The sequence below is a fragment of the Rhinopithecus bieti genome, unplaced genomic scaffold (assembly GCF_001698545.2).
Source record: "Rhinopithecus bieti isolate Rb0 unplaced genomic scaffold, ASM169854v2 scaffold_10132, whole genome shotgun sequence".
Lineage (NCBI taxonomy): Eukaryota > Metazoa > Chordata > Mammalia > Primates > Cercopithecidae > Rhinopithecus > Rhinopithecus bieti.
Window position 1 is genome coordinate 627,200 of NW_016806330.1, and position 14,911 is coordinate 642,110.

The 14,911-nt window shown below is 38.2% G+C and overlaps 2 protein-coding genes across 2 annotated transcripts; one reads left to right on the forward strand and one right to left on the reverse strand.

Annotated features, from left to right (window-relative positions):
• The first annotated feature begins 1,898 nt into the window (after window positions 1-1,898).
• On the forward strand, window positions 1,899-2,913 carry OR6N1 (olfactory receptor family 6 subfamily N member 1). The gene has a single exon (XM_017875542.1). It carries the CDS (start codon window positions 1,913-1,915, stop codon window positions 2,849-2,851), a length of 939 nt encoding a protein of 312 aa, XP_017731031.1. The 5' UTR covers window positions 1,899-1,912; the 3' UTR covers window positions 2,852-2,913.
• Window positions 2,914-10,535: 7,622 nt separating this feature from the next.
• On the reverse strand, window positions 10,536-11,657 carry OR6K6 (olfactory receptor family 6 subfamily K member 6). Its single transcript, XM_017875543.1, has one exon. It carries the CDS (start codon window positions 11,565-11,567, stop codon window positions 10,536-10,538), a length of 1,032 nt encoding a protein of 343 aa, XP_017731032.1. The 5' UTR covers window positions 11,568-11,657.
• Between the last annotated feature and the right edge of the window lie 3,254 nt (window positions 11,658-14,911).

Sequence of the window (14,911 nt, forward strand, 5' to 3'; positions counted from 1 at the left end):
AGGATCACTCTGCTGTGTTAAGATGAGGCTACAAGTGGACAAATGCAAGTAGGGAGGTCTGTTAGGAGTGAATTACAGTAATAGAGGTAAGATAAAAGTGACTTGGACCAAGGTGGTAAAACACAGTCAGTTCCTAGATATATGAGACAAAGACAGAAACAAGGATGACTGCAGGAGTTTAGTTTGTCAGTTGGAAGATTGCAGTTGCCATCATTTGTGATGGGGAAGACTAGGGGTAGAGCCCCCAGGAGTTCAGTTTGAGATGGCTCTTAGACTCCCAAGAGGAGATGTGAGTAGGTAGTGAAATATATGAGTCTGGAGTAGGGGAGAAAAATATTGCCTGAGATATGGATTTAGATGTCTTCAACACATTTATAGTGTTTAAAGCTCTGGTATTGGATGGTATTAGCAGATGAGTTGAGTTTATACAGAAGAGAAAAGAAAAGATTAAACATGGACCATGGGCACTGTGACATTGAAAGGGTGGGGCATGGAGGAGAAACTAATGATGCAGAACGAGAAGGAATGACTAATAAGATAGAAAGTAACTAAAAGTATAGTACCCTGAGAATCAAGTGAAGGAAGTGTGTGAACAGGCAGGATAAATCAACACTGTCAAGAAACACAGATAGTCGAAATAAGCTGAGGAGTGAGAAATGACCACTGGATCCAGGAAATCTTAGATAATTAATGTCTATGAGAAAGGAGGTTTTAATGGTGTGGTGGTAGTGCAAATCTAATTAGAGTGGGTTTAAGAAGCAACTTAAAGAGAGACATTAAAGGCAATGCATATAGCTGACTCTTGGAAAAGTTTTCTTTTAGGGACATAGAAATAGAGCAGTGGCTGTGGGATGAGTAAAGAGAAAGAATTTAAGGCTCTTACTTTTTTGTTTGTTTAGTAAATGAGAATAATAGCAGGTTTTTACATTGATAGAGTGTTCCATGAAAGAGCTGTATAATAGTTAGTTGTTTCCCTATACTCTGTATTAGAATATTAGTTTGTTAGCATCAGCTGCCACATTTTATTTATCTGTTTAGTCCCTGTTCTAAGTATAATACCTAGAGTACTGAAAATGCTCAATTGTTGTTACATTGACCTCAACACAGCAGAGCATGTATATGTAATATCTACAGAAGCAATAAACCAGAAAAGAGCATTTGAAGTTGACAGAGGGGGAAATGGCAGGAAGAATTGATGAAGTGGTCACAGTCTGAAGTTGAAATGCAGAAAGATAGATTTTCCTCCTGTCTTTCTTTGGCTCTTTTATTTACTCCAACCTTCTTATTTTTGACTGGAGCTCTCACCAGTGTTCAAAAGAGGTCTAAATTCTGACCTACATGCCCCTGAAAGATGCTAGCAGGCCTGAGTTCTCATAAAGGAATAGGAGGGAGCAGAAGGGAAAACAATTGATTCTTTGGTAGCCAGAAAGTTGAAGAAGAAAACAAATTAAAATAAGAAGTTAGAAAATAATATTCAAATTATATATATTTGGTCCAGTACAGTATCAATATATTATCAGTAAAATGATGATTTGTACCTTAGATGAACAATATGTATAAATGTTAATATACACCTTGGAATAGAAACACTTAAATTTCTAAAATCTATATAGATTCTACTGAGAAAATCAACTGGGATACAGGATGGATTAGGAAGGCCAAAAATGAGCTGTGTTAGGGAAGACTAAACATAAAGGTGAATAGTCTGAAGGAGGCTGTTGACAGGAAGTGCAGGGAGGCATGGAATTGAAATGTTGACCTCTCAAAGCATTTATTGAGAGGGTTTTACTTTGGAGGTGAGTGAAGGGAGGGCAATAGTAATTTGAGGGTTGCCTTCTTGTTAGAACCTCTATAGTTCAACTTTCTTTCTTGTCCTTCCACACTTCACATGTAGGGACATGAATGGTGAGCAATGGACACAGGGAACTGGAGCCAGGTAACAGAATTCATCATCTTGGACTTCCCCCATCTCCAGGGTGTCCAGATTTATCTCTTTCTCTTGTTGCTTCTCATTTATCTCACAACTATATTGGGAAATCTACTGATATTTCTGCTGGTCTGCCTGGAATCCCGGCTTCACACACCCATGTACCACTTTATGAGCATTCTCTCCTTCTCAGAGCTTGGCTATACAGCTGCCACCATCCCTAAGATGCTGGCAAACTTACTCAGTGAGAAAAAGACCATTTCGTTCTCTGGGTGTCTCCTGCAGATCTATTTCTTTCACTCCCTTGGAGCAACTGAGTGCTATCTCCTGACAGCTATGGCCTACGATAGGTATTTAGCCATCTGCCGGCCCCTCCACTACCCAACCCTCATGACCCCAACACTCTGTGCAGAGATTGCCATTGGCTGTTGGTTGGGAGGCTTGGCTGGGCCAGTAGTTGAAATTTCCTTGATTTCACGCCTCCCATTCTGTGGCCCCAATCGCATTCAGCACATCTTTTGTGACTTCCCTCCTCTGCTGAGTTTGGCTTGCACTGATACGTCTATAAATGTCCTAGTAGATTTTGTTATAAATTCATGCAAGATCCTAGCCACCTTCTTGCTGATCCTCTGCTCCTATGTGCTAATCATCTGCACAGTGTTCAGAGTTCCCTCAGCTGCCGGCAAGAGGAAGGCCTTCTCCACGTGTGCCTCCCACCTCACTGTGGTTCTCATCTTCTATGGGAACATCCTCTTCATGTATGTGCGGCTGAAGAAGAGTTACTCACTGGACTATGACCGGGCCCTGGCAGTGGTCTACTCAGTGCTCACACCTTTCCTCAATCCCTTCATCTACAGCTTGCGCAACAAGGAGATCAAGGAGGCTATGAGGAGGCAGCTAAAGAGAACTGGGATATTGGCATGAGTTGGGGCTGGGAGTAGGCCAAGGCTGGGCCTGAGGATATGGTGACCCCAGGGATCAACAGTGGCCAGAGACGAGAAACCAAAAATTCTTTTCTATGTGGGATGGTGGAGCTGCAGCAAGTGCTAACTGACTTTCAGTGTTACAGCGACCTTCATACTGTCTGCTGGAGCCACATTAGGTTTGAGACCAGAGACTAGGGAAAGTACACATCCCTTCAACATGATGTGGTGCAGTGATTTTCAAAACTCAGATGTTTATATATCATACTTAGGATTTTTAAAAATCTATGTCTTAACTATTTTATATATATTATATATATATATGCATTTTTCAAATTTACTTGACTTAATATAAATATAGGCAGTCATGTCCTAAACAAAATGTGCTAAAGAAAATTTAGAATATAAAATTCATGATGTTTTTTGTACCACTTGTAATCATTTCATGTGGAGAAGACTGGTACAGTAGAAAAAAGCACGTTTTTTGAACTCACATATATCTAGATTTAAATCATATTTTGTTCAGTCACTTGCTAATTACTTAATCTTTAGAAAGTAACTTAGCATCTCTGAGTCTTAATTTCATTATTTGGTAACGATATTTTCTTGAAGAGTCTTTTGAATATTAGTGTTAAGATTTGTAAACCACAGTGCACAGTGTCTGACATGTAGGTGATAGTAAATAAATAAGGACTTATTTTTATTTTATTCTGCAAGACCTCTCATCATTATTCTGAGTCTTAGAACAATATCTAGTAAAACATAAATAAACAAAAATACTTTCCAGGTGTTTTCCCCAAAGGAAAGGAGCAAACTAGCCAGAAGGAATACTTGTGTAGTATACAAGTATAGTATACTTGAAAAGTATAGTTTGTCACAGTTCTATTTGGACAAGTTTCACGTACCTGTCTTAGTGGTCCTAATATCTATGCCCAGGGTAATGTAAGAAAGTATGGGAGTCGAGTCAGTGGCAAGAAATAGGATTACTTTTACATCAGACCATTTCTTTATTTAAGAGATGGCTAATTATTTCCTGAAACGTGAAAAATAATTCTAAAGTGTAGCATATGAAAGATCTGGGAATTTAATTAATAGCTAATATTATGTATTCTTTATGTGTCCTTCCATGAATGGAGGATCAAATATTAGCTACAAGAAATCTTTGAATTCTATAGAACTTCCTAAGAAGATCGCAAAGTATTTTTAATATCACACTTTTAAAGGTATTCATCCATCCATACATTCAATTTAACACATGTTTATTCAGCTCTTACTATATATCAGACACAGTGTCAGCCCTACAAAAGCAATGAACAAGACATATATATGTCCAGGTCCCATCTTTAGGGTGTTTTAAAAGAGTTGAGAATAAAAATATTAAAATTACAATTAATTTACAATTAGTTATAATTAATTATAATTGTGGGAAGTAGTATTAAGATAAACATGCATTCTTTCCTTGAGAAAGTTGCATTTAAACTGAAAACTGAAGAATAAGTCAGTTAGCCATTTTTATGAAAGCATGCATAGCAACTATTACATCTATTCTGAAATATTAGAAATTCAGAACTCGGTAGATGAAACAACTTGCCAAAACTATTGAGTAAGTCAGAGTCAGGGACTCTGAATTAAGAAAAATATTCATCCTTCCAGGCTAGGTTTCTCTAACCTTTAAAAGGACCAGGGAAGGAAAGGGAAAGGACTAAGATACAAAAGTAATAGTTTAAAACGTAACACCAGGTTATGGGTTTGGAAACAAAAATGCAGTGGCTGAGCGGCTGCCAGGGGTGCTTTGTTCTTTGGAACTTCACTCCCTGTTTAAAGAAAATGATTTAAACTGAGAGAATGACGTTCTTTGCCCCAGTTTTAGAGAAGTTATTGTCTAACCCCATACTCTGAGAGTTTCTGACTCTTTTGCTAAAGCATTCAATTACAAGACTGATAATTTTCCAAGTCCAAAATAAAAATAACTGTGTCTTATGAAAGTTAATAAATTTCCAACATGAAGGAACAATGCTGCATCATAAATGGGACTCTATTTCTTTCTTTCTTTTTTTTTTTTTGGAGTTGGGGTCTTACTCTGTTGACCAGGTTGGAGTGTATTGATCACTGCAGCCTCAAACTCCTGACCTCAAGCAATCTTCCCTCCTCAGTCTCCTAAGTAACTGGTGTTACAGGAATGAGCCACAGCATTTTCTGCCTGTGAAATGGTAAATTGCTATTTTGTTTGTGTCAAAATATTATGTAACAGTTTCAGTTCTTGGCCCTGAGAAAGTTACTTTGTGAAATTTGGGGAACTAGGATTTCAGAAAGCAGAAACTAAAGATTTAATAGCATCCTCTGGAGTTTTCCAACATGTTGGCCCTATAAGTAATTTTTATCTCATAACAATAGTAAAAATAACTACTAAACATTATAGGCACTGTGCTCAGTATTTTTATATGTATATATGATTTTATATATATAACATATATTATATATATAGTCTTTACAATCTATGAAATTCCATATTATAGATAGAAATATTGAGACCCAGAATACCTGTGTCAGTTTTCGAGGTTGTAAAGCTGGTTAGTGGAAAAGCCATGATTTGTGTTTGGATATTAGGATTTTGAAGTTCTCAGTCTTAATGAGACCTTAAGTCTACTCTAATAAAGAGAAGCTTTCTGGTTATTGGAACTAGTTAACAATGGGAAGGCCACCTTAGTTAAATGTTCGAGCAGAGGCTAAATTACCTTTTTTGTCATATGCTGATGAGGAGTTCATATATTTAGATGTAGAAAAAAATAGATGTCTTTTTTTAACTTTTATTCTAAGTTCAGGGGTACATGTGCAGCCTTGTAATATAGATAAACTTGTGTCATAGAGGTTTGTTGTACAGATTATTTCATGACCCAGGGATTAAACCTAGCACCCATTAGTTACTTTTTCTGCTCCTCTCCCTCCTCTCACTCTCCACTTTCTGGAAGTTTCCAATGTGTGTTGTTCCCCTCCACGTGTCCATGTGTCTCATCATTTAGCTCCCACTTATAAGTGAGAACATGCAGTACTCGGTTTTCTGTTCCTGTGTTAGTTTGCTGAGGATAATGGCCTCCAACTCCATCAATGTCCCTGCAAAGAATATGGTCTCATTCCTTTTTATGGCTGCATAGTATTTCATGGTGTGTATGTACCACATTTTCTTTACCCAGTCTATCATTGATGGGCATTTGGGTTGATTCCATGCCTTTACTATTGTGAATAGTGCTTCAGTGAACATACATGCGCATGTGTCTTTATAAAAAAATGCTTTATATTCCTTTGGGTATATATGCATCTGACAAAGGTCTAATATCCAACATCTATAAGGAACTTAAACAAATTTACAACAGAAAACAAACAGCCCACTTAAGAAGTAGGCAAAGAACATGGACAGATACCATCTCACACCAGTTAGAATGGCTATTATTAAAATGTCAAAAAATAACAGATGGTGGTGAGACTGTAGAGAAAAAGGAATGCTTATACACTGTAGAAGGAGGGTAAATTCATTCAGCCATTGTGGAAGACAGTGTGATGATTCTTCAAAGACCTAAAGACAGAACTAGACATCTTCCAAGGTAACTTCAGGTTCAGAGCAAATGAGTACAAATGTCTATTCTTTTACACAGATGACCTTAAGGAAAAGGTAAGAACACCAAACTAATAGGAGAAAGCCCTATACTGAACTAGGGCTGAGACTAAGAAGAAGTTAAGGGGGGTACCTAAAAATAAAGTACTGAAGGATCTGGATAGACTTATTATTTTAGCCTGGCTCCTTTGAGTTCTGTTTCCACTTGGGTGGCAAGTTTTCCATTCTTTACTCCTTCTCCTTCTGTTATCTTAGGCCGATACGTGCATTGCTTATCATTGACATCAAAGGCTGCCCCTTCTCACTCTATCTCATTTCTTCCCACAGGCCTTGATCCACCAATTCTCTCAGCCAGCCCAACCTGTCAATCAGTTAGTGCACTAGCCAAGAACAAAGCTTGGATATTTGACAGATAATCTGTAGAATTATATACTGTGTTCTGGCTATCAGAAGGATGAGAAAATGTTTCTGCTATAAGTGAACCCCTACTTAGTCTAATGAGAGATGTGGGACAAACAAAACTATATTAATAGCAAGAGAAACAAAAAGAAAAAAAATCATATCAAAATAAGGGCCAATATTGGTCATAAAATCAGTGCCAGAGATATTAGTGTGAGGAATCTTTCTTAAAGACTGCAGTAGTTTGGAACCAAGTTGAGAAGCTGGAGGCAACAGTATTAAAAATAATTATTTCTGAGATTCAGTCGTAAAGGTTAAGGATATCTTTGTGAAAAGAATCAATGTGCAGGATTGAGAGAGAGAAGAGAATTAAGAAGGGTACACATCTAAAGAGGTTTCAAACACACACAAAAAAACTTCAGAAGGTTTAGAGGAAATAAAATGGCCTAGGGTTGGGAACAATGAGTCCATAGGGATTATCTCATCTCATGACAAGAAAAACAGTAAGTTTTGCGGGTAATGACAGTCCCATTAATAGCAGCAATAATGATTCATTAGACTCCAAGGCCTCCAAAGCCAAGACCACTCATATGATAGCCACTAAGTGAATCCTCTGCACCTAACAGGGTGCCATAGAATTTCTACTCGAACTTTTAACAAATAAATAAATATTGATGACTCGAGGAATAAACCCTTTCACCACTTAACGTATGATAATTTGTCATTACATTTACTTATTGATTACCATGTTTCCTTTAGAACTTTTCTTAAGTTTAGGGATTAGGATGAAAGCCTGTGAACTAGGTGTAAGATCATGGTCAATAAAGACATGGCTCTGGGACCAGACATAATGAATTTCTGCCTTAGATTCAAAACAATTATCTCTGTGTACTTGGACTAGTTATTGCAACTCTGTGTATCATGTTTCTCATGTAAAAAGTTCATACTTATTACATAGAATTGTTGATGATAAATGAGATAATCATGTTAGGAAATTGTTAAAAATGAGTATTAAATAGCCTCAGGACTAGAAATGATCTTAGTGATCATCCAGCACAGCTGTTCCTAAATCTTACCCATCATCTGAATTTTCTGGGAGATTTTTAGAAATGCAAAAGGCCAGGCTTCACTTTCAGATTTTCTGAACCACAAATGTTAATGATCAGTTTGAGCAATCACTGATCTAATCCAACCACATAATTATAGAGGAAGCTGAAGGCCAGCAAATTAAGTAGATCATCCAAAATGGCACAATGTAGTGTCAGAAAAAGGTATAAAATACGGTCCTTACATCTCCTTGTCCCATAGTCTTTCCATGATGCCACAATCACATGAGGGCTGGGGAATTCATGGAGGAAAGAATCATTAACTCCTAGGACTCATTGAAAGCCAGTAAGGTTTCATTAAACTTTGGGGAAAAGAAGTTTGCATAATTTAGCTTTTTGAACATCAAGTAAATTACACAAATTATATATTTATTGGGGACAGAGAATACAGTAGAGTACCTAAGATTAAATCCCAGCTCTGTCACTACGTATATGACCTTAGGCAAGTCATTATTCTGTGAGCTTTAGTTTCAACGTTTAAATAATAGTGATCCCTGACCCATTTACTTCAGGGTATTTTAGATTTCAAGAGGATTTATACCTGTGAAAATATTTTAAATAGTAATGTGCTCAAGACATATAGTAGACTGTTATTGTTATTAATTTTGGTGGAACCTCTTGGTGTCTAAAATTCTGTAACACATCATGTACATAATCAGTTCACATTTGCTGAAATGAGTTTGGGAATTAAATGAGCTAAAAGTGGAGAAGACCTCTCTCTAGTATCAGGAAACGATTTATTTATATGGAATGCCAAATCACAGGGGATGCATTTCCAGAAAGGGAATTGGGGAAGTTAGCAGTAGCAATTCTCAGAACTTTCTTGTCTGTCATGCCTCTTCTATTCTGCTTCCTGGCTCCACTAGCATGTCAGATCACTGAAGAGACTAGCAGGAGCCTTGCTGCTAGAGTGCGAGGAGGAAGCCAACCTGTGTTAAAAGCAAGAGTCCATCTATACTGCTTCAGCTATCACAAGCATGGTATGGGCATTGATGTAACGGGCCATCCACTTACCATCCACAGCCTGTATACAGCAGTTTGTTGCGGGAAGTCAGGGACCCCAAATGGAGGGACCGACTGAAGCCATGGCAGAAGAACATAAATTGTGAAGATTTCATGGACATTTATTAGTTCCCCAAATTAATACTTTTATAATTTCTTACACCTGTCTTTGCTGCAATCTCTGAACATAAATTGTGAAGATTTCATGGACACTTATCACTTCCCCAATCAATACCCTTGTGATTTCCTATGCCTGTCTTTAATCTCTTAATCCCATCATCTTCGTGAGGTGAGGAGGATGAATGTCTCCTCGGGACCCTGTGTTGATTGCGTTAACTGCACAAATTGTTTGTAGAGCATAAGTGTTTGAACAATATGAAATCTGGGCATCTTGATAAAAGAACAGGATAACAACAATGTTCAGGGAACAAGAGAGATAAGACTTCTGACTGCCAGAGAGCCGGACAGAACAGAGCCATATTTCTCTTCTTTCAAAGGCAAATAGGAGAAATATTACTGAATTATTTTCTCAGCAAGGAACATNCCCAATCAATACCCTTGTGATTTCCTATGCCTGTCTTTAATCTCTTAATCCCATCATCTTCGTGAGGTGAGGAGGATGAATGTCTCCTCGGGACCCTGTGTTGATTGCGTTAACTGCACAAATTGTTTGTAGAGCATAAGTGTTTGAACAATATGAAATCTGGGCATCTTGATAAAAGAACAGGATAACAACAATGTTCAGGGAACAAGAGAGATAAGACTTCTGACTGCCAGAGAGCCGGACAGAACAGAGCCATATTTCTCTTCTTTCAAAGGCAAATAGGAGAAATATTACTGAATTATTTTTCTCAGCAAGGAACATCCCTGAGAAAGAGAATGCACCCTGAGGGTAGGTCTATAGACGGCCCCCTTAAGGTGGCTGCCTTTTATGGTCAAAGCTGAAAGGATGAAACAAGCCCCGGTCTCCTGTAGCACTCCCAAGCTTATTAGGATGAGGAAATTCCTGCCTAATAAATTTTGATCAGATTGTCTGCTCTCAAATCCTGTTTCCTGATAAGATGTTATCAATGACAATGCGTGACGGAAACTTCATTAGCGATTTTAATTTTGCCCCATCCGGTGATCCTGTGATCTCGCCCTGCCTCCATTTGCTTTGTGATATTTTATTACCTTGTGAAGTATGTGATCTCTGTGACCCACACCCTATTCGTGCACTCCCTCCCCTTTCGAAAATTGCTAATAAAAACTTGCTGGTTTTACAGCTCAGGGAGCATCACGGAACCTGCCAACATGTGATGTCTCCCCCAGACACCCAGCTTTAAAATTTATCTCTCGTACGCTTTACCTTTGTTTCTCAAACCAGCCGAGATGCTTAGGGAAATAGAAAAGGACCCATGATAAATATTGGGGGTGAGGTTTTCCCCCAATAGCAGTTTATCATTCTTTTAAAAAATAATAGAACAAGTAGCTGCAGCAATAGGAAAAGAGGATAGACATGGAAAAGATAAGTAAACAGTGAAATTTTGCTCTTCCAAGAGGCTTTCCAGAGTCTCCAGGATCTGTATCTATTTCCCAGCCCAACTAGTCCTCTTCTGATAGCGGAAAAGCCTTCCAATAGCCTCTTTCATGTCCTTGTTTCTCAGACTGTAGATGATGGGGTTGAAAAAGGGAGCAAGGATAACAAAAGTGACAGCAATTGCTATGTCCCAAAACACTGAGTAGGTGGCTGAGAATCTCAAATACATGACAGCCACACTGCCAAAAAATAGCAAGAACACAGTAAGGTGAGCAGCACAGGTGGAAAAGGCCTTGTGACGACCTTCAGTTGAGTGCATTCCCAGAATCACCATAATAATCCGGATGTAGGATAGAGCAATGACCAGGAAGGAGGCTACAATTTCCACTGCATGGATGGCATCTACAATGATCACTAGGGATGTATCTGTGCAGGCCAAGCTCAGCACAGGTGTGAAATCACAGAATATCTGGTGGATCTGGTTGGAGCCACAGAAAGGCAAAGTGGCAATCCATGCAATCTCAGGAAGCACAAGGAGGAAGCCACAGAAGCAGGATCCAACTGTCAGCTGGATACAAAGTTTGGGAGTCATGATGGTTGGGTAATGGAGAGGATTGCATATAGCTATGTACCTGTCAATGGCCATTGCTGTCAGGACACAGCCTTCTGCAATACCAAGTGAGTGGAAAAAGTACATCTGCAGGAGGCAGCCAGCCATGGAGATGCTCTTCTGCTCACTGATTAGGCAGGACAGCATCTTGGGGATGGTGGTTGTGGTATAGCAGATCTCCAGGAAGGAGAGGACACTGATAAAGAAATACATAGGGGTGTGCAGGGCCATGTCCACCTGGATGACAACGAACATTATTAGATTTCCAGTTAGGATGAATCCATAGATGAGAAGCAAGGGAATAAAGAATGAGAGTCCACCTCTTTGAGGATGCAGGAATATAGAGAAGAGGAACTCAGTCACCATTGTCTGATTCCCACTGGCCATCAACTGTGTCATCTGTGAAGACAGAAAAGGAAACAAGAGACTCCTATTATTGGAATGTTGATTCCCCACTGAATATTGCTTCATTCCTTTCTGTAATGAGTTACTTAAGCCGATTCTGGAATCCTGAAGAGACCAGTTAGAAATGTCTCTTAAGCTTTACCTCCATGCCAAAATCATCTGAAATATTTGCTGTCGGACCCCTAAATACCTTTTTGTTTTCTGGTAAACATCTTCAACTGATGTGCAAAAAGCAAAGCAACATACAAATTTCATTATCTGGAAATATTTTCTGTAGGTTTGGTCATTTTTAAATTTCTGCTTCTGTCCCTCTGGTTTTAGCATTAAAATTTGTACCTTCATTTAAAACTATTTTTTTACTCTTGTTCTTCAGAAAAGTTATAATTTAAACATACATTATTGGAGCTCTTTTTCCAGCAATGTTTTATGTTGCTTCCCCATCTTCCCCAGCACTGGTATCTAGCCTGAGCCTAGCTAAATAATTCATCTTTATAGCCTTGTCTTTTTTTCTGTTGGTTTCATAGTAGCATGTCTGTTCCTCATCCAATGGTAAGCACTCAGAAGTCAGAAAATATTCCTTTTTGCATCTTCTGCTTTCTCTGTAACTCCCCCCTCTCTTTCTCCCATATCGGTTGTTGATATTGATAGCTGCTCCAACTAAAAGTCTTTCCAGAATTGCCTTGCTGCTGATTAATGGCCATTGATTTCTGGTCAAGCAAATAATTCCATCTCCACAGACATCATCCCTCCTATGAAGGTCATATCTAAGAGCCAGAGTAAGAAAATCATTCTGAAATTTTAAAAATTAGTTTTATTGTAACTATGGCTGCCTTGGGAAAGAAGTATCACAGAAATCAGCTGCAATGGGAATCAAACCAACATCTGTTTCTGGGGATTAAAAGGCAACTAAACTTTTTGCAAGGCTAACTAAATGTAGTGATAGCAATTAACATTCTCTCTCATGTTGACTATGTTATCATCTTTTTCACTGATCTTCTTTACCTCTAATGAGTCATTCTACAGATGAATATTCCCAACATCTTTCTTTACTGCCCCTCTTTTTTTTTTTCAAAAATATTCAAGGATAAATCTTCAAAGTATTAGCCTCTGATAAGCATTGCCTTCTCTAATCAGGCTCCCATCAAATTTTGGAGCCAAGTATCCTACATTTTCAGTAGCTCAACCATATAAGACTAATGTCCTGCATTTCTCTTTTTGCTTATGCCATTACTTCCTTCCATTTTCTTGGTATCCTCCTATTGGAATCCTACGTGTCAATATCTACTAAATGTCCCCATTATTGTGGAAGTGTCATTGATCCTTCATGCCAAAAGTAACCACTCTTTCTTCTGACTCTTAAGAGGAGTACTATTTTTTCCCTTTCACGACATCTAATACATCTGTCCTTGCATTTTAAATATTTGCATATCAGCATTATCTTCCACAAGGGAACTGAAAGCTCCTAGAATGAATCATATAAGAGAAATGAATTAGTGTTATTGAAATGTTGCCTTGTAGTGATTATGGTCATGATCCTGGGCATTTTGCATGTTTTACTTTATATATTTTATCTCATTTTTCTCTCTATTATAGAGAGATTGTTGTCATTTTTTTACAGCTAGAAAAATTGAGAACAAGAGAGAAGAAATAACTTGTCCAAATTTACATAGCCAGGATCCAAAGCAATAACTTGGATGCAGGTCTCTTTGCTGTAAAAGTTCAAGACTATCCTATGTGTCACAATGAGAAATACAGCTCAGGACTCACTGGCCATTCTATCTGTTTTCTACTCTGAGTACCTCAGTATATTTAGGACTGTCTTGGGTGTGAGGTGAGAAAGTTGACATGATTTCTTCAATAGGTCAAAAGCAGATACAAATAAATGCATTTCAGACTAGGAAAATTAATTATTGTTATTATTATTATTATTTTGAGACGAAGTCTTGCTCTTGTTGTCCAGGCTGGAGTGTAATGGCGCAATCTCGCCTCACAGCAACCTCTGCCTCCCGAGTTCAAGTGATTCTCCTGTCAGACTAGGACAATTAAATTTTAAAAGATGCCTCTGCCTTGCACCTTAAACTTTGAGGAAGGTAGTTACTTGTTCCCTTGGGAGTTCCCTTCAGTGCTCAGCAGAAAGACAGAGCCTTTAAGAGGAAAGGTATAAAAGATTGGAGTTGTCTTCTGACTAAAACATTCACTTCTCTGTCCTTCCTGTGTTTTTCTTTTCTAAGCCATTGTATAATCATGCTGAGCAATCATTATAGAGAATAGGGAAGGACAGAGAAGGAAACATAGGTCTATAATAAAAGACAAGAAAATAGGTGCTAAGTGGCTCATAAAAGCCAAATAGAGTGACTACTTTGTTGCTGTATGCATGGGGCCCTTCTCAGTAGTAAAGCTGCATCATTATTCATCGTTCGTACATTTATTCAACTAGTATTCATATATTGATTGATCTTCTGCTATATCAATGATGCCATAGGTTCAAGGGCTATATAAAGGTAAATAAATATTATTCTTGTTCCTGAAATACATAAAGAACATCAATAAAATCCTATTGCTAAAGATATTTCGTAGGGTCCAAGGAGTTCAACCTAAAAATATTTCTTGTATAATGTAGAAACACGTGAATTAGATTAGACTTGACTTCGAAGAAAAGTAGTAACTTTCTCTGTGACTCTTCAAGAATCCACAATTATTAGCGTTTCAACAGGATTTTAGTGTCTAAAAGAACTTAGACATTAACAGTATCTTCATACTGTTAGCTGAACCATATTCTTTCCGATATCCCTTCCGGATTTCATTTACCCTTATTATAATATTTTACTCATGTAACAAAGTTCTTAAAATATGACACTTTGCCATGAAAGAGTAGGGCAACAGTTGGGTTCTGAAGAGTTGAGGATGTAAGGAAGCTATTGGGCAGGCAAAATAGAAACAAAAGGAGGTTGGAGGATGCCCTTTCAATGCAGTCATTAGTACTTACCCTGCCTGACACCATGAGAATGCTCCTCAAAAATCTCTGCAGCCACCTGCCTCTTCTCCTAGCTCGACAATAAGGGTACAAATGTCTCTGAAGCCTCTTCCAGGAATAACTAGAATGGAAAGATGGTCTTTCCTGGGAGTTTGTCTTTGGATGATGCAATGTCTAAAGGAAAATTATGTATCTTTCTCTTCCCTCTAAGGGACAAATTAGGAAAAAAATGTTACATCATAATTAGACATTCCCCAGGGTCAGGTTTCAAAAGCTGTCCTGGGACCACAAAGCCTTATCTCTGATAGAGGAGTAGAGTATAAAGCTGGGAACTGAGGCATAGCTGTGGGAGTCAGAATAAACTTCATCCAGGATCATGATTCTCTGGAATACTCAATCAGTAAACACTTTTTCCTCTCCACTTTTACTCATTTTC

What these genes read in the sequence shown, in the direction of transcription:
- OR6K6 (XM_017875543.1), bottom strand. Translation starts at nt 11,567, where the DNA reads ATGAAGCAATATTCAGTGGGGAATCAACATTCCAATAATAGGAGTCTC.
- OR6N1 (XM_017875542.1), top strand. Translation starts at nt 1,913, where the DNA reads ATGGACACAGGGAACTGGAGCCAGGTAACAGAATTCATCATCTTGGAC.